This window comes from Penaeus chinensis, chromosome 7 (genome assembly GCF_019202785.1).
Source record: "Penaeus chinensis breed Huanghai No. 1 chromosome 7, ASM1920278v2, whole genome shotgun sequence".
Classification (NCBI taxonomy): Eukaryota; Metazoa; Arthropoda; class Malacostraca; order Decapoda; family Penaeidae; genus Penaeus; species Penaeus chinensis.
Window position 1 is genome coordinate 35498822 of NC_061825.1, and position 20000 is coordinate 35518821.

Below are 20000 nucleotides of genomic sequence, written 5' to 3' on the forward strand. Positions count from 1 at the left end.
AGTAGATCCAGTACAGAGGAATTGATTGAATATCTGCCAGGAAGGACTAATAATGACGACATCTTGTACACTTCCCTAAATGATTTACAAAGATCAGCGAATACACATCCACCAGTTTCCAGATGGATTAGTAACCAATGAAAGGGAAACACGATGAAAGATGGGAAAGGCTTTGATGAAAGGATTTATCACTGTCCAGAAAAGTATAAATGGGAGAATTTCTGATTGTGAGAGATTGTGAAGAAGTAAATGTACTAGAGAGTGAGGTTGTGTGGGTGTAATGAACAGAGGATACCAAAGACTGATCTCAACTCAGTAACCAGTGAAATCTGAGGTGAGCAGAAGAAATGATATGTGTTGAGGTACATATACTTCGATCGGAAATAACAAGAAGGAACAATGTTGATGATGGCACTGTAAAACTCACTCACAGAGGAACAAAGAGTGAAACAAAAGATCTAAGAAACATCAATGAAAGATAGGGCAGATATTGAGTACAATCCTGATAGAGGACAGAAAAGATATCAAATTTAAAAGAAGAGTATACAAGGGCTAATGAATTAAGGAAAGAAGAAAAGGATGACAAAGAAACCATTATGAATGACCAACCAAGTAGAAGAAGGGGAAAGATCGATACTGATACAAAAGGCTGTATAAATGATGAATGCTGTATAAATGAAATAACCTGGATATACAAACAAGGACTATGATATACTGACGATATGGCATGGAGGATGAGCTGCCAGCAAAGACAGAAGAAAACAGTTTCCAGAGACAAAAAAAAACAGGAAAATATTTCTAATGTTGACTGTTATAATACTGTCTCAAGTCCCCCTCAATCCCATTTGTGCATACAGAGAAAAAAAATGTATACCTATAAAAAAGTAAGTAATATTCATGTTTAAAATACTGTCCACATGAAGTAAAAACGCACATAATCAAAAAGAAGGAAAGGAAAAATTTGGCTTCAAAAACAATCTCTCCACAGATTTTCCATAGGTAATACATATCATAAGGGAAATTGTGTGTGTGTGTGTGTGTGTGTGTGTGTGTGTGTGTGTGTGTGTGTGTGTGTGTGTGTGTGTGTGTGTGTGTGTGTGTGTGTGTGTGTGTGTGTGTGTGTGTGTGTGTGTGTGTGTGTGTGTGTGTGTGTGTGTGTGTGTGTGTGTGTGTGTGTGTGTGCGCATGTGCACCTATGTACACAGTAGAAACGGCCTACGTACAGAACCTATAAACACCAAATATATGTGATAAAAACCTGTATATATTGTAAATAATATGCCTTATCTGACTATAGAACTAAAATCTACTTTTCTCTCACAAAGCTCATTTCTGGCATTTGTTTGAGAGCCAATTAGTACCTCCCTTTGGCTACAAAAAATATATATTTGCATTTAATCTTCTGTAGGAACACCTATTATTTCTACAGTGGGGGATTTCAAGTATAGGAAGCTCCTGGTGTGTGAGTGACATATACTGCTATCTTTAATGTCTGCACACTTGCCATGGACTAGATCCTTTCTTTCTTCTCTTTTTTATTACTTGTTTCATAATTCCTCTCTTGAATAAAAAGGTGTCTCTTTTTGAAGGGGATAAGGGGCTAATAAACTACTTATACAGCAAGTCATTTGTGTTTTACTAACATAAAAATAATATCAACAATCATAATTTCCTGCTGTGACAGCAGGGAGGGTTTAACTCCTACAAGTGCATTAGCTTTAAAAGACACTCAAGGAACTCTCTAAAGTTTTGGTCTGAAATTTAGATCCACAACAAGTACAGGAGTTTAAGTGTTCTTTGTGGGATCAAATACTAAGCAACGCTAGGAAGAAATAGAGAGAGAGAAACGTATCCTCTTGTCTAGATACACTTAGAAGCTTTTGAGGAGCAAATTAGGCAGGGTGGAGGGAGGCCCGAGGCATTGTACTGCCTTGTAAGAAAATTCACAAGGAATGAGACTTGAGAGGCTTGTCTATGGATGAGGATGAGGACAAAAGTGGTGCACCAAGAGAGAGAAACTGAGAGAGAGGCTACGGTGAATGCTACAGAAAGTGAACCATGATTTCAACTAGCAGGATTGCAGAGGAGAGAGCCTAGTCTATCTGAGACAGTGGAGGCCGTGATGGAGAAATGTGGTGGCTGCTACAGAGCCAGTGCTGACAAAACGAAAGACAGAAGATTGAGCAGTGTTGAGACGATTGCAGTAAAGGGTGAGATGAGAGAAAAGAAAAGAATAGGATTAGAAAAAGGAAAAAAAGATGGAGAGATAGATGAAGACTGCGAAGAATTTCAAAGATGCTGGATAAATGGACAGATAATAATACACCAAAGCGAAATATCCACAGCAAAATCTGACTCCTAAGAGGCTGCTAACATGTAGATATTGCTGCCATCTAAAGCTGGGATCAGAAGAGGGTATGAGAACAGTCAGAACTACAACTACACTCTATTCTGACACAGGGTAAGAGTGAAGGACTGTGGAAGGGGAGCAACAAGGAAAACAAGGTATGGGGTTGAAATGGGGTCATAAGGGCATAAGACTCAAGATACTGGGCATGGGCATGGGCCAGTGAAGCGGTGTCTCTCAGGGGACGTGTATTCCTCATAGGGAAACGTATCACGCACATACACAGAGCACGATTCAAGCGAGCCCACACAAAGCTGGTTAGTGAGGTTCTCCGACAAGATCTCAGCCAGGGAGAAAGGGGCAGGGGGAATGGGGCAGAGGATCACACTGGCCTAAGTCATAAGATCTAAGAAACACACTGAGATTCCGAGTCACACAACACTGACTACAGAGAAAAAAAAGGTTACATAATGGAAAGGACAAAAAAAGAAAAAAAAAGAAAAAAAAGAAGAGAAAAAAATAATAAAAAGGGGACATTTAAGTAACACAAACATATAAAAGAGACTTTTTTTTTTTCTTCTACAAGTCTGGCTAGAGGAAAGACACCTTGGGGACAAAAACATTTAAGTCAAGTCAAGCATTTTATATCAAATATATATAAATATATATATATTTATATTATAAAACCACACCGATTACCAAGTAGAATATATACTAGGGCAATGAACTGCCAGGAAATTTCGGTTCTCTGTCAAGTGTGATGCCAACGAGCACATTACAAGAGCATTAATGTTAAAAAAGGAAGAGAAAATATTGTGCCAGTAATTATATTCACGATAACAATAACAATGTTGTTAATAATAATAATAATAATAATAATAATAATAATAATAATAATAATAATATTAATAATAATAACAATAACAACAACAACAACAATAATAATAATAAAAATGATAATAACAATAATAATAATATTAGTAATAACAACAATAATAATAATGATAACAATACTACTAAAAATAATAAACATCTATTCCCATAGCAACAACAGAGAGAACAATAATATTGAAGATGGCAGTAGTAATAAAAATAATAATGATAACAGTAATACAGTAGTAATAAAGAATAATTGTAATAGTAATGATAATGGTAACAACAACAACAATAATAATAACATCAACAGCAATAACAATGCCAACAATAATAACAATGTTAATAATAATATTTTGAAAAAAAGCAATAACAATAATAATAATGAAAATAAAATTAATGATGGTAACTAGCAAGAACAAAAATAATAGTAACAATAACAATAATAATAATGAAAATAAAAATAATAATAATAATAATAATAATAATAGTAATTATAGTAATAATAATAATAATAATAATAATAATAATAATAATAATATTAATAATAATAATATTAATAATAATAATAATAATAAAAATAACTATAACAATAGTAATAACAACGATGATGACGATGATAATGATAATAATAATAATAATAATAATAATAATAATAATAATAATAATAATAATAATAATAATAATAATAATAACAACAACAATAATAATAATAATAAACAATAATAATAATAATAATAATAATCATTATAAAAATAATAATAACAATAATAATAATAATGATAATAATAAACAATAATAATAATAATAATTAAATACTGTAATGACCATCTCAATAAAAGTCTTCAACAGATTAAAGAGTTTAACTGGAAAACTAAGAAAAAAAGAAAAAAAGAAAAAGATATGAAAATCACACCAGTTCGTTTCTCTCCAGAATTAAGACTTCTACAACTTTACCAAACGCAGTTGACATTTATCATATTCACTGGAATTTTAGTGGCCGTTTTTGTGTGGTAGAGACACAAGAGGGATGGGCAAAAAATGCATTTTTGAGAAAGGCTGTCGTTTCATTCAGAGTGAATACGTTCTTTGCCATGCCTAATGCAAGGGACTGAATGCGTCTAATATTCAAATCTTATTCTTTGTTTTTGATTCAATAAGGTGTTGCCCTAATCCTGGATTGTGTGTGTAAAATTGGGGATTGGAGACTCTTGTTAACTTGGGGATAATCAGTAGAAAAAGGTTACCTGCATTATTTAAGTAGCCAAGAATGTGAAACGTAAAAAGAGAGAGAATTATGATTAAAAATAATTACAATTAAAACAACTGGTACACCCATACGTGCAAAAAGCTGACATCTATAAGTCAACTTCACACACTTAGAAAATGATTTCGTAGCACTACTTGCCAAAAAATATAAATCAATAAAAGAAAAAGTGAATAGAATAAATTATTAAAAAGTGAGAGAGCAGAAAAGAACCACTAATCCTTAAACAAACCTTCTAGGTAAAAGCACTATGAAAAAATCAAGAGAGATTGAAGCACTTCCAAATCTGCACTAATGAATAACTTACAGATCTGTGTAGCACATGGGCCAAGGGGTTAACTTCCCTCTCTCAATAGTCTGTCGAAAAACATTAAATTGTGTGATTTGGGTCAACTCATTCGTTGAAATGCAAAAGAGGAGACAGCACACAGTGCTACTTTCAGGACTTGAATACTGTACAGAAGACTAATTATTTACCTACAAGAGAGGAACCTGATGTTTAATGTGATGTGGGGCTTACTGGTGACTTTTAAATAGATGGAAAGAAAGATAGAGAGAGAGAGAGAGAAAAAAATTACATACACAAGGTAGGAAATCAGTATCATGTTAGTGTGGTCTGACTGTACCAAAGGTTGGTCTGTTGGCACAAATGAGAAATAAGCATGAAAAATTATAAGTCAGACATGTGGCTGAATGTGTTGATGAAGATTTACTTCCACTTCCAATAATGATATGCATTATGGGATGACATACAACTGGGAAGAATACCAAGGAAGAGTTACTTTCTAATTTCAAATTAGGAAAGGTTGACTATGTTATATTTACATCAGGAAATGTCCCCTTGCATCTTGACAGGTCACAGTCTCTTTAAGGCTGAAGTATGGATTGTGTAGAATGCTATTTCCCGGATAACATAGTTTTGTAAAGACTTAAAAAAACATAAGGGTAATGTTAAAAGTTCGGTTCAACATGGTGTTTGTTGTTTCAAATTTCGTTTCCCTGCCAGCATTGAAACAAACATCATGGTGTGCTAAAATATTTGTTCCAATTTATGTTAGTGATGAAGATGAAAAGGGATGCGAGGTGTAGAAAACCACAAAACCAAAGAGCAGCTGAGAAGCCAAAGAACCAGATGAATGTAAGAGGTTATACATTTTCCCTCTAGCCTGTGTGTGACAAACGATTGTTCTCAGTAAGAGTTGGAGAGTTGTTGAAAAACAGAAGAGATCCTAAGATGAAGTCAGGAAGAGATCTGTTTGTGAATGAGGTATGACTTGTTCTACACACTGGCAAAAAAAAGGGAATATGCATCAAGTGTACAATAGGCCCACAGATTAAAGGAAGATAGAGGGGATGAAAGAAAATAAATCTATTGAACCAGAAATGAGTAGGAAAAGAGAATGATGAGAGAAGATATCTGATATAAAATGATTTGGTGTCAATTTGACTGAGTTAACAGATGACAAGGATAGGGTACAAAAGGTATAGAAGTAAGTGTTAATGATTAATGATATACAGAAGATCTAGAAATACAGGTGTTAATAATCAGTGATAAACAGTGAGAAAAATAAAAAAACTCATGAAGTATATCTTTGAGTTTAGAAATATTACAAAAGAAACAGGTATTATCGTGTCTTATGGTAATAAAGGAATTAAGCGGGTTGATAAATCATAAGAATGATACTTGTGAAAAAAGAAATGGGCAAAAACTTGTAAACGATATGAATGTTCAACTAAAGCACTCATAAAGAAAGTACAGATGATCGGAGAATTGGGATTTTGCTTGTATCAGATGTCTGAGAAGGATCTCTGGAGTCGAAGAAAGAGGTTTGAATAGAAGTGTAATCTTTGGTCTTCAGACAGAATTGGAATGCAAGAGGATTAGGGTCAGCAAACAGCTGAAGAGAGAGAAAGATAGAAAGAAAGAGGAAGAGTAAAAAAAAATAAAAAATAAAAAAATAATAAAAACAATACAGTGGTGAAGGAGAAGGAACTGCGGTCAGAACTGACACATGATTGACGTACATCGAGAAAAATGAAAACACCAAAGGAACACTCAAAAGGCCCTTGAAAGTAAAGCTCACGCCGCCCTCTTGCAAAAAAGAAAAAAAAACATCATTTATTAGAGAGTTCATAGTCTGAGGGAAATTAATTATACATCGTACAACACTCATTATCCGAAACAATCATAGATGTAAAAAATATCTGGAAACAGTAAATATAAAACAGCAAAAAGTCTTAAACTTATGTGTGAAAAAAATAAAAATAATCTAGGCAGACACATTCCATAATTTTCAATTTGCACTGTGCGACTGCAGAACTGTAGCCTTTGTTTTTTGTTTATTTATAATTGGGATTACAAAGAAAAAAAAAAGTATATATATATTCTAATATACTGGGCAGACATCATAATGATACCTGTACTTGAATACACATAGAGATATAGTGAGAATAGGGGTAAAAATATATACTAGATATATAAAAACTTTTCAGAATCCAATATGGATATAATACAGGCAACTCCATGAGCAGCTGTTTCATCCATCCTTACGTAATAATTCAAGTAGAGCTTTTCAAGTGACAGAAAAAAAAGGAAAGTCTACAAGAAGCACCAATTAGTACCAGCTAATTAAGGAACAGTCAAAGTTTCTGCATCTGGTTCATATCTTAATTACGATGGGGTTTTTCTAACAAGCCGTCACCCTGCTTTTAGGGGTGGGGTGTGGGGTTGGAGGGCAGGGCAGGTGAGGACTTTACAGTATATGGGGGAGAGAGTAGGTAGACTGGGGAGGGTAATGGGTGGGTGGGGCTGGGGTATCTGTGCGAATACCTGGACTGTCCTCTGAGGTGGTCTAGATATTTTTCTTTTCATTTCTTTTTTTTTTTCAAGGAAGAAAGTGTAAATCAACAAAGTGCTTGCTTCTTTTCGGTAGAAACTGGAGGTTAGTCTCTTACCATGTTTGTGAAAAAGATATATAATTTTATCATAATTACCTGCAAGAGTATATAGGCAACACTGGACATTATTAAGGTAATACTCTAAAGTGTAAGGATACACCAAAACAATCCCAAAACAAGGAAGACAATACAAATCTTCTGATGACAAAGCAATGATACAAGTGTACTGGCCTACATATAGTTCATGTGCTCAGTACAAATGAAAATCAGACACCATATGATGTTATAAGATGTATATATAGTTTATCTGCTCCAAAGTGAGTAGCACATAAAATAAAGTAGCTACTGAGTGTAAATAATTGGTGTATCGAAGACAAGAAACAATTAACGCACTTAAACACACAACCCAAAGCGCCGTACCTAGTCGTCTGTGCAATAACAATCATCTAACCTGGCTACCTGCTTGCTTTCAATGTCCGATTCCAAGACACATTTAATCAATGAGGCAGGATTCATTATATCAATTTTTAACAAACATTTTAAAGAAAACAGGGAATCAATACTGTCTCAGGATTGTTAGGATTAAAAGTGTCTCAGATACAACTAGTATAACAAAGAGGGATGATGATTACAAACCTTACTGTGTATACTACGAACACCTTATCCTACACATCAGAGCGCAAAATCAAAACTAAAATTTGAGACTCATTAGTATTGCTGACTAGCTCATCTTGTCTACAGTGATGCTGCTCTACCTTCCTATGACTAGTCTTGACTGGAGGGTGTGCCAAAAAGGCTTAGTACTCACATTACCTAACACCAAATATTGTGGCATTTCTTATATGTAAAGCCTGTGTTACCAATATGAGAAAAGGAAGAGGAATTTAAAAAAAAGGTAAAACATGTGTAAAGCTGCTGCTTTCATCACAGCATAGTGTAATGTGTAAGGCTGAGTGTCCTTAAAGCACTGGTTAATACTATGTGATCATAATCTTAGTAGCACTGCTGTGCTGATGGGCTGGCATGGTGTACTTGCGATTGATATTGTGGTTATCTGCATGTCAATCCCAGAGACTGACAATCTTGAGGCTGTCTGACCATCCACATGCCTTTACTTGGGAGTGGCCTAACAGGACCTCAGAGGTCTGCCAACAATCTCTTGGCTCAACGTTTAAACCAATGTTCGTGATTTCTGGCATGTGAGTGAGTGTGAGTGTATGTGTGATAGCAAGGGAGAGTGTGAGAGTGTGTGCAGCAGTCTGGTGCGGCATGTGGGCTGCTTGCACTTACTGGCAGGACCTGACAAGTTTCTCATCAGGAACACAGTAAGTCATGCCTTCAGCTCCCCTTGTCTTCGAGGTCCCCTTCTGGCCGCCCAGAGGAACCCTTACTTTTTGCCACTGCTGAAGTAAGAGCTGTGTCTTTGTGAATAGCCAACTTTTTTTTATCTATCTAATTGTTACTAGAAGGAAAGAAAGAAAAGGGAGACAGACATAATTAAGAGACTCAGAAAGAAAAGCAATAGAGACAATGAATGGAGGGAAAAAGATAAAAGGGGAAGGAAAAGATGGGGAAAAGATTATACTTGAGAAGTGGCATAGAGAAGAGGAGTAATAGAGCACAAGAGAGAAAGAAACAATATAAAATATAATCTTATAGAGGTATGTATAAGGAAAGACTGTGCATGAGAAAATGTATTTATGAGTGTGTAAATGTGTGTGTGTATGTTGGCACTCATGTTAATGTAAGTACAGTAAATTATGATAGATCTGAATGAAGACATTACATTACTGAATACCTTCAGATCAATCCAAAGAGACTGGACAACATGACTAATTACCACCAGTCATCTATACTGCAAACATAAGAGTCAATTGGTTCACACCTGAGAGAGATTTGTGACACTAACATATTTGCAGTTGACTACCAAGGATACCTATGCCTGCTACTCTATTCTACATCTATTTCTATATTCATTCTGACAGTCAGATCCGTGTCAAACCATGGACAGACATTTGCCTGTTTGTTTTCTAGCTTTTCCTATACTCAACTACACTACTTGAGAAACACTGGTAAATCCCTGAGCAATATGAAAGGCTATTATAGCTGGATATTGTACTCAAATCCAAGAAACCTAAGAATGCACATAAAAAAAAAACTATTCTCCTAAAAGGAAAAGAAGAATAAGTCTAGCCTATTGCTAAATTATTATCATTATCATTGGTTTAAAATTCTGAGATGGGTTAGATCAGCCATGTAATCTACAAGCAGGGTGTTAAAAGAGAACCCTCTCTAATTGCATACAGGCACACAATACAGAAACTCATTTCCTAATCAGCAATATTTAGCTCTAATTTGCTGTTCTTTTTCTGAAGAGATTGTTAAAATTTATATGTACAAAATATGATAGAGATCAAAAAAAGAAAAACAAAATAATCATATATACATATTTATATTCATGTCATGTAAGTATAAGCCATATGCCAGAGGGAGCCTGATAAATCTCTAGTTCACAGCATGTCATATGCTATAATCAATCATGAGCTTTACGAGGTGGAGAGAGAGAACTCTACTAAACTAGCATAATAAGGAATCATATCCAGTTAAAAGACTCCACCTCCTTGTTGCCCTCTTCCTTGGCCACGTCCCCTTCAGGAGCCAGGTCAGTGGATGTCTTGGCTGACCCCTCCTTCACTACAGTGGCAGCCCTAGTCAAAGAGGCTTTTGTGGCACTCATGAAATTGCTAAAAAACCCTCTTCGTGGTTGCTCTGAAATGGAGAGTTTATCCTGTGACTCTGAAAAGGGCACTAGAACTGAAAAGGATATTCAGTTTGTACATCTATAGAGTGCAATTAAGAGGGACAAGAGATTTCACTGAACTGGTAAGAAAAACTCTTTAAAATCTGCTCAAAGGATTTGACTGGCTTTGGCAATTCAACTGTATAAAAATCTCGTGACAGTTGCAAATGAGTTGACAAAAAATGATAATCAGTAAACTGTAATAAGGCCACAGAAAGGGATAAAGCCAGAGAGCTAACCTTTCTCTGGTTCGCTTTCATTTTTTGACTCTGCTTCTGCTTTTTCCACTTGAGATGATGATGGAGTGCCCTTGGGCTCACTCACATCGTCCTTTTCGCAAAGGGTCACTGTACCAACCGCCTCTTTGGTCTCGGGGCAGCCCTGACCAGACTTCTGCTCTGCGTGGGAAGCAAGCGCATCATGCTTAGTGACCTTTTCATCGCTAACAATCTCCTCCGTGACGGGTTTTTCTTTTACGCTATCAGCCTCTGTGCTTAAGGTCTTATCTGTGGCTTCTGTGACTTTGTCTGTGATTCCTGCAGCCTGCGCAGCCTGTTTTGTCGCATCAGTGGCCTGTGCCACTTTGCTTGATAAGAAACTCCCAAAAAATCCCATTACCGATTCTGGAAACAGGAGAAGCTACAATGATACTAAATGAACCTAATGATACTATTTGTGCAATGAAAGAAAATAAGAACAAAAAATAAAACAAGAATAAGTACATAATAAACATTTTTCCATCTAAAAAGACAACAAACATACTAACCAAACTTGTGAGATATTCGCAAAAAAAAAAAAAAAAAATTTATAAAAGGGAAAAAAAAAAAAAAATGATCCAACAAACTACAATATCTGTCACCGAACTCCAAGAGCAAAGACAGCTAACCTTTCTTCTCGCTCTTTTCTTGGACGGATGATTTAGATGATTCTAAAGGAGGTGCAGGAGAGACCTTACTAGAAGAGAGTGGCAGAACAATACTATTGGTTGTAGTTGTGGAAGTAGAAGGAGGAGCAGAAGAAGTAGAAGTAGATGAAGCAGTTATATTTGAAATTGTAGTTGTTGTAGAAGTGGTAGTAATAGTAGTTGCAGAAGCAGTAGTAGTTGAGGTTGTTTCAGACGAACCACTAAAAAGACTGCTAAAAAATTCCATCACCGTATCTGAAATTTTATTCAGATGCATGACTTTTCTAAAAAGATACAACAAAAAACAAAACTCTAATAAAAAAAAAAAATAATATATATACATTTACATAAGAACATTTAAAAAATCAAAATCATCCCAAAAATATTAAATAACATCAGCATCAATAACATAATAAAGAAACAAAAGTAGAAAAACTAACAAAAATGCTGTGATAAGAAAATATATTAAAAACTGAGAAGTGATGATATGCAAACTAAATCATGATGATGCACTAGACTGCTTCAAATTTCCAGGGAACTTCCAATTTCTGCCACAGAAGCCACACACTAGGTACATCTTAAGCAAAATAACTGCACAGTGGTTGTGAAGTATATTCCCTTTTTTTTATGATTTTGCAAAACGACAACTGGAACAATAACTGGTACTTATAGATTAATAAGAAAAAAAATAAATAAATATCACCTCTTTCAGGAAAAAATAACAAAATGATATCAAGCAATTATAAGTAACAAACAATGAAATAATTCAAAAAAGAAGCTGGTAAGAAGAAGGAAAGAAAGAAAGAAAGAGTCACTACCCAGGCTTCCTTTGATGGTAGCCTATGCCCTGACCTTTAATCGGCTTTTTAGTTTTCATTAAAAGGCCACTAGAGTCGAGCTCAGACGAAGAAGAAACATTATCAAACATAGGAGGTGCGGTCACGGTGGCTGTGCAGGTGGTTGCCGAGGTGGTTGCGTTGGTCGGGACCTCGAAAGCTGAAAGTTGAGGTATCACAGTCCTGTCAGCAAAATCACTTCGTATTACAAGAGGACGTCACAGATTCCCTTGCATATAGGTTTGTAAACAGTCTTTTTTTTTTTTTTTTCCACAGATGAGGAGAAGTATCTACAGCGCAGAGATAGCGAGAGGCTGAAGAGGCAGAGGGATTCTGGCTGGCTGTGGCTTTCTCTCTTTCTTCACCCTCAATTCTGGGGCACTACCATAGGTTGGCAGCATTCCTCTTGGGGACGGTAGGGATGAGAGGAAGGGCTGGAATGCAATTAGCAATACTGGACCTTAGCCGTCTTTAGTCATGACTTGTTGCAGATATAACCACAGCAAAGGAGGTATGCTTGAATTTGCAACAACATTATGCCATGAACTGCAACATGAGCAATGTTGCTAAACTGACGAGAGCAACACAACTGCTAGCGGCATAGCTCTTCCACTGACAGCAGTTTTGATTTGGGGTGTGCAGCTTAGTATCAATACGAAATGCATTCACAATATGCAAGCAATTATAGGAAGCTAGTCAAATAATATTGCAAAATAAATGTTTAAGTAAAACCTTTTTTTTTCTTTTCTTTTGGTAGTTGTCAATAACTGCACTTCACATACTTGGTAAAATTTTGTATTCACCATTCAACTCATTTCATTTGTAAAGATCCACAAAAAAGTTCTGTGTGCTAACAAATTTCTCAACGTAAACAGCGTGCGTTTCACATAAGCAAATAAATGTTTCATTAAATGAGTGCCTATAAACCCATACTTAAGTACATGACTGATTCATCCATCTGCAGTTAACTTACAATTACAAAGTTACACGTTCCCTGAAAAATAGCCATTTCACATAAAATATAACCACTTAAAAAAACAAGAAGAAGAAAAAAACCCTAATCCATATATTCCTAAATATATCACTCCTTACCGAACCCTTTTCTAACAATACAAACTCAATTAAACTTGTAGTTATCTAAAATCTCTTCAAAGATGTTCTTTGATAAAAAAATAAAAAAAATAAAAAAAATAAAAGTATTCTAACAAAATTTCATAATACTGATACCTAACCCTAAATCTTGAAATATGGGATTTATAACCTAAAAAAGACATAAATACGTTTTGGCAAAAAATTCTAGGAATGAAATCTTCAACACAAAAGTTATATATATATATATATATATATATATATATATATATATATATATATATATACACATATATATATTTATAAATGTATATATACATATATACATTTATATATATACATATATATATTTATATATATACACACATATATGTTTATATATATGTATACATATGTATACATATATGTATATATATGTATATAATATATACATATATATAAAAATATATATATACATATATATAGATATATATGTGTATATATATGTATATAAATATTTGTATATATATATTATATGTATATATATATTATATGTATATATGTCTTCATATATGTAGATATATTTATATATTATATACATATATAAATATATATATACATATATTATATATATACAAATATTTATATACATATATTATATATATATAAATATATATATATATATATATATATATATATATATATATATATATATATATATATATATATATATATATATATATATGCAAAATTACAAAGATCTATAATTCTAATCACCTCTTTCAGTCTATGTCCCAAAGTGATATTGAGGTTCCTACAACACACCTACCCATGCACCTATATCTGACAGTCTGCTCCAACACATTAGCAACAACCATAAAACCAAATATCTATAACACTACTTTACAGCTCCTAAACCTGACCCACAATTTCAGATCGCAGAATGACATGTCTTACCGTCATTATTTACGACTGTCATCTCATCTTTAATCACAGTTCTACCACATCACCACAAAACCTCCCTAGAGAAGGGGGAGGGGGGTTGTCAGAATCACTTGCAAAACCTAGAATAAGGATTCTAAAAAATCCAAACCAATACCATTCCCAGCCTATGAGGAGGGGAAAGAAGGATGCTATGAGGGTGTTCTTCTTCTTTGCTTTTTAAATACCATTAAGGTTCGGTAACATTCCCAACAAAGTCGACTACAGTAACTTGGGCATTCCATCGTGGGAGAGGATTTACCGTGTCTGTTCTTTCGGCTCTTCAGGCTTACCTTTAACTGAACTGCAGAAACAGAAATAGAGAATAGATTTTTAGGAGATCCGTCAGTCCTAAGCATCACTCTACCTGTGTCCTTGACAAAAAAGACTGGCAAGATTGTAACATGAGCGCCTCAAGTCATATGGGTGTGGAGCAATGTCTTGGATGTAAGGAAGATTCATATATACAGACAAGAAGGAAATGTGAAGGACATTTTTTCTTGTTTTTTGCTTTGAATATACGTGCCATAAAATGTTGCTGCAGATAAACAGCAATGGCATGGGCTTAATGCAAGAATTATTATTTTTTTGTTGTTGTTCATTTCGAGGCCAATCGGTATCAAAATTGAAGAACAAGTCTCATAGTCTTCAATGACAAGGAAAAAAAAAAATATATATATATATATATAAAAAACAAGGTAGTCAAAACAGTTGCAAAAAAAAAAAATTAGTCATGAGCCTGAAAACCATCTGTTGTTTCAGATGAATAATAAAATAAATTGATAAATAAATAAAAAGTAAAAACACTTTAGCATTTCATATTGATTAAGCTCAATAATGCTGAAGCTTTAATCATGCATAAAAAAGGTACTCTTGCATAGAAGAAAGACATAATATATGACAGACAAAAGTATAAAAAAAAAAAATTTAACAGTGTTCAACTGGAAAAAAACAAAAACAAAACATTATTAGAGAAAACAATGTTAAAGGGAAGAAAGAAACCTCTTGAAGATGTAAAATTATTTTTGAACATAAATGACATAAGAGCAAACCATTTTTTCTTTCCATAACATACTATCAAATGTAAAATAAAACATTCTTGTGGGATATAAATTTAATATAACAAGAACAAAAGAGGGAAAGTTGTAAGACTGAAACTTGTTCTTCAGTCCTCGGATCCTAAATATGGAAAGACCGAATTTAATCTATCATCATCCACGATTTGCGTTGTCCCACATTACTCATGAGGGTGTTTACATGTAGAGAGAACATTTGTAAAGTTAATGTCACTGTGCACAAAGACTGAGGTAACAAAATCTTAATTTATTATCATCTATCCCGATGATAAATAACATTAATTCCTTATACGACTACTGATGTGACCTATGATGCCACACTATCGTTGATAAAAATATAGTTGAAAGTATTTGTACTGTGTATGTTACAATGGAAAAATACATTCCATGTTAACTTGATGAAAGAGACAAAAAAAAGAAAAGAAAAAAAAAAAAAAAAAAAAGGAAAGAAATGATGCAAGTCTGCTAGAGCGAACATTATGACTGCACCGAAAACGAAGACCTTAGACTATCCCCCACGTACTTACCTTTCCTGCGGTCTCGCTGGTCTGGTCGCGGAGGTGGTGGTGGGCCATGTGCACCCGGGCCGGGACCTCGCCCTGACTGGCCCGGGGGAGGAGCTCGATCACGGGGGTCTAAGGTATCACGGCGCGACCTATGTTGTTGTATATATATCACATGATTTAGTTGAGGTTGGAGAAGAATGGTGTGACGTGTATCTCTCAAGATAACTTGAAATGGATTGAGCTGAATAATATTAATAATAATAAAAAAAGATAACTATAAAAAAAGGATTATCTTACTAAGCTACTCAAAGCCATTAAAATGCACTTTACACTGATAGAATTAAAAGCATAGGGGGTTGTGAAGGAACAAGGCCTTGATTGCCACTGAGGAGCTTGTACCCTGAGCTCTACCGAGCCTGACCTGTGATCATCGGCGTAGTCCTGGGGTGCATCCTGTAGGAAGTTAGAAGGCACAAGCCCCCTGTGGCCCCCCAGTTCACCCATGTAGAAGCCGTCATCATCCATGTCACCATACACGTAGATGATGTCGCCCGTTTGGAATGAAAGCTCCACCTGTTCAGAGGCGAGAAAAAAAGGAAAAACATAAAACTGTCAGTCAACAGTTCTCTCTCTTTATTTTTATTTTTGCGTGCTGGCGATACAGTCCGTACAGCTTTTGCTCCTATGACATTCACAAGACTAACTTTTATTTTGGGGGGCTGTTCATTCATGAAAAAAAATAAATAATAATAATAAATACATATACATTACTACTGAGCAATCATTGTAACCAGTGTTTAGCATGTCATCACAAAAACAAACAAATAATAAAATACAAAAAATCAGGGCAATATAAAACTTTTTTCCTCTCATTTTTATCTGATCTCTATATCTAATCCTTTCTCTCTGAGTCATCATATTCTACTACATCAGAAGGGAGGCAGCTCAAAGCTAAAAGAATTCTTCCTGGGGTGATAGCTGGTTGAAGCACAGTGAAGCAAAATTCACAGCATACCACAACTCTACAGCATGATTGATTGCAAGAACTAATACACACGTTCAAGAGGCTAATGAGACACTCCCAAATGGATGAATGGAAGAGTGAAGACACTGATGGACAGTGAGGATTGATGGATCAGACATTGATAGCTGAGAATGGATGGAGTAAATGAATGGTACTACAGTCAGCTGTATGGAAATCAATTAATTAATCAATCTTAAAGAAAGAAAGGGTTAAAAACTTCCACTGGGGAAAAAAATATATGCAATTCATGTTTTCAGGAAAAAACAAACAAACTTTTCTTTGATATCTAATGGGTTTATTTCAAAAGAGTACTATGTTATACTAGAAAAAAAATGTATTTCATTTTTTTGACTCAGAAATAAAACTTGTAGCTATAAAAAAAAGAAAGCTGAAGTAATTGTCTACTGAAAAAGGGAAAAGAAAAAAAAGAAAAGAAAATACATTACAAATTAAAGTAAATGTCATATACAAGTCAGTAGCATTATAGCATCTTCATATCATTAGTCTAGACATCAAATATTCATCAGGATGGTAATTTCTCCCTCTTACAGTACTGGACAAAGTGGTACCAATGATGCAACATTTGTCTATTAACAAATTCCTGGAGTACTCAAAAGAAATTTTCAATTCAATGATTTCCACCTGATAAAGCTCTGATGAAGAAAAGCTCATCTTCTATCCATGTTTAATATCTATCTATTTACCGGCATGTCTCTGTTTGTGTTCTCTGATGACGTGTGTAGAAGTTTCTTAGAGTATTAACATGAATATGGGATAGGGAGAGGGAGAAAGTAAAAGGAAGTATGGGGGGGGATGGAGAGAGGAAGGGAAGGAGAGAGGGAAGGAAGAAGGGAAGAGGGAGGTAGAAAGAGGGAAGGAGGGAAAGGGAGATACACTTTTACACCAGTCCATACACACACAGACATTAAGTCACACACATATGTACACCAAAGACAGACATATGCAAACATATACACATAGAAATCCCCACACACACAGATATTACTTCTCAGAAAATCCTTCCTATAGAATAAAAGTAGCATGTCTTTGATGTCTGGTGTATTAGCTGTAATGTGACACAAAATGCATTAATGTAACACTTGTAAAGTTGGCTCATTTAGCTCTCCCTATGTCCACAAAAAAGGGTGGATATTACAAAAGAAAAGTTCTAAAACAAACAAGAATGAATTCATCATATCTCTGGTTCTACAAGAACAGTATTACCATGTAGACTATATTCTATACTTTCATACTGTTTGATAGACTCCTCTCAAATCTTCAATAGAAATACTTCAAGGATAAAATCACCTTTTTGAGTTAGAAGTCAAAAGCCTCGAGTTAATGTGTCTATTTTCAATATCCTACTCTTACTTTTTTGCCAATGACACTTCTATAATCACACTTTGCTACGAAAGCTACATTTGACCCATATTAGCTGATTTGTGTAAGAAATTGTATATGTAAAAATACACAGGATCATATTAATGTATCTTGACATATATATTGCTGTGTCATCATGACTTGTATAAATGCCCATTTTATTAAGTGTTTACAATTGAAGGATTTATAAAAATCAGTACCATCAAACTTTCAGATATTACTAACTTATCACAAAAAGAAAGAAAAAAAAAAAGGTATCTACTTACTTATCAGATCAAATATTGGGATCAAAGCCTGGACAGATGAGTTCTTAACAGCTTTATATCATAAATCTTTTTCTAATTATTATTCTTAGATACATTTACTATAGTATTTTATATAACTACTAATTCTCATCTGTTCTTTGAAGCATTAGAAAATTACTCTATTTTCTATTGGAAAAATATGCTACCTAATACTTCACATGTCACTATAAAAATAAATATTTTGGAAATACTTTTAATTTTCAAATGTATAATTAGAAACTACATAGACAATTTCATATCTTTTTAATATCTAAAATACATTTTGAGACCAGTACCACAATGCCTGATATTCAAGTAAAATTATGCTACTTTAAATCCTAATGGTCAAATATTCCTATTGACAAATAATTGTGAGCTATTTGGTCTATATAATTTCACTAGTTTCGTATAAATTTTCTGCCTAACAAAAACACAAATTATATTTAAACACTCATTCTGACTCATATCACAAGTAAACAAATAAATCCAGTTCTTTTCTTTTTGAGAACTGCCATGCTTTCAGATCTTTCAGTCAATTTCCTATATATGTTTTTCTTATGCATGAAAAGGGGTAATAAGGTCATTTCGTACAGATTTTTGGACTTTTGGAATTTTGTGTCAAAGAGAAAGAATGTGTGTGGATGTGTGTCTGTTTAGATACATGCGCATGTATAAGTATCTGGGGGTATGTGTATGTTTCCACGACTATGCGTGTTTACGTGCATGTTGGTATGTTTATGTATTACCATCTACATCACACTATCAATCCATCTAAAACGTATGCAAGTCTCAGCAATGATTACCTCTATCTCTAGTAATCTATCCAACCACATATCTTCGTTCTCACTAACATATCTACCTCTCCATCTCACTACATCAAAAAATGGAATCGCTCACAGCGCAAAAATCTGCACATACTCATGTAACGTACGAATGTTTAAAAAAAGAAAAACAAAAAATCCCATGGATATTAATCAATGGTCACAGAGATGCCTGATAACAATGATAACACATGCAGTGGTGATAAAAGCAAATGTTAAATCTAGAGGGAGACACATTGACCAGAAGCAGCACAGTAGAGAGTTAACATGTGAGCAACGTGACATATATATATATATGTAAAAAAAAAATAATAAAAAAATTAAAAGAAGACACGTAATATTGGGAAAAAGAAGAAGAAAAAACACATCCTTAGTGGGACATCAAATTCAAGATTACTGACAACTTCCCCAATTCATATCCTTTTTAGATATATATATGTAAAAAAGAAAAAAAGGAAAAAAGGGGGAAAAAGAAAAAGAAAGGAAAAGAAAAGAAAAGAAATTAAGAATCCCACTCTTAGCTCTTCGATAGGCTTTCACTTAGGGTGTCAGCTAATCGGTGGGTTCTGGGATTTGGGAACAAGACCACCAATCGAGATTAACGGATAATCCACCTAGGTAATCCATCATTAATCCAAGAAGTAGAAGAAAGAGGGCTTTAAAAGGGGGGGACTCAAGAGACGTAATCCGCTTGCAGAGGCTTTATCAAAAATCCGTTCATCTGACAGGGTATGCCTGGCCCAAAATGGAAGCTTTTGGTATAGTATTATCATTATTATATATTATATTATATTATTATGTATTATATATATGTATGGCGAAATTTAGGCGACAAAAACAAAAACATTCCAATTCACTAAATCACTTTGGTCTTTGGAAACATTCGTGTGTGTCACTTACCTCCTTCATGATACAACGGTCAAGAGGAGGACGAG

The 20000-nt window shown here is 34.3% G+C and overlaps 1 protein-coding gene across 17 annotated transcripts in view; it reads right to left on the reverse strand.

The window, feature by feature from the left end:
* Positions 1 to 20000, reverse strand: part of LOC125027323 (RIMS-binding protein 2-like) — a 138129-nt gene that overhangs the window by 17757 nt on the left and 100372 nt on the right. For 16 of the 17 annotated variants that reach the window (XM_047616330.1, XM_047616325.1, XM_047616332.1 and 13 more), the window contains 2 exons: positions 15978 to 16129; positions 15578 to 15705 (listed from right to left, as the gene is read on the reverse strand). In XM_047616330.1, the coding sequence (XP_047472286.1) occupies positions 15578 to 15705; positions 15978 to 16129 (280 nt within the window). Of the gene's footprint in view, positions 1 to 9963; positions 10155 to 10424; positions 10584 to 15577; positions 15706 to 15977; positions 16130 to 20000 lie in introns of those variants that run through there. The other variant, XM_047616334.1, reaches the window with a different exon arrangement.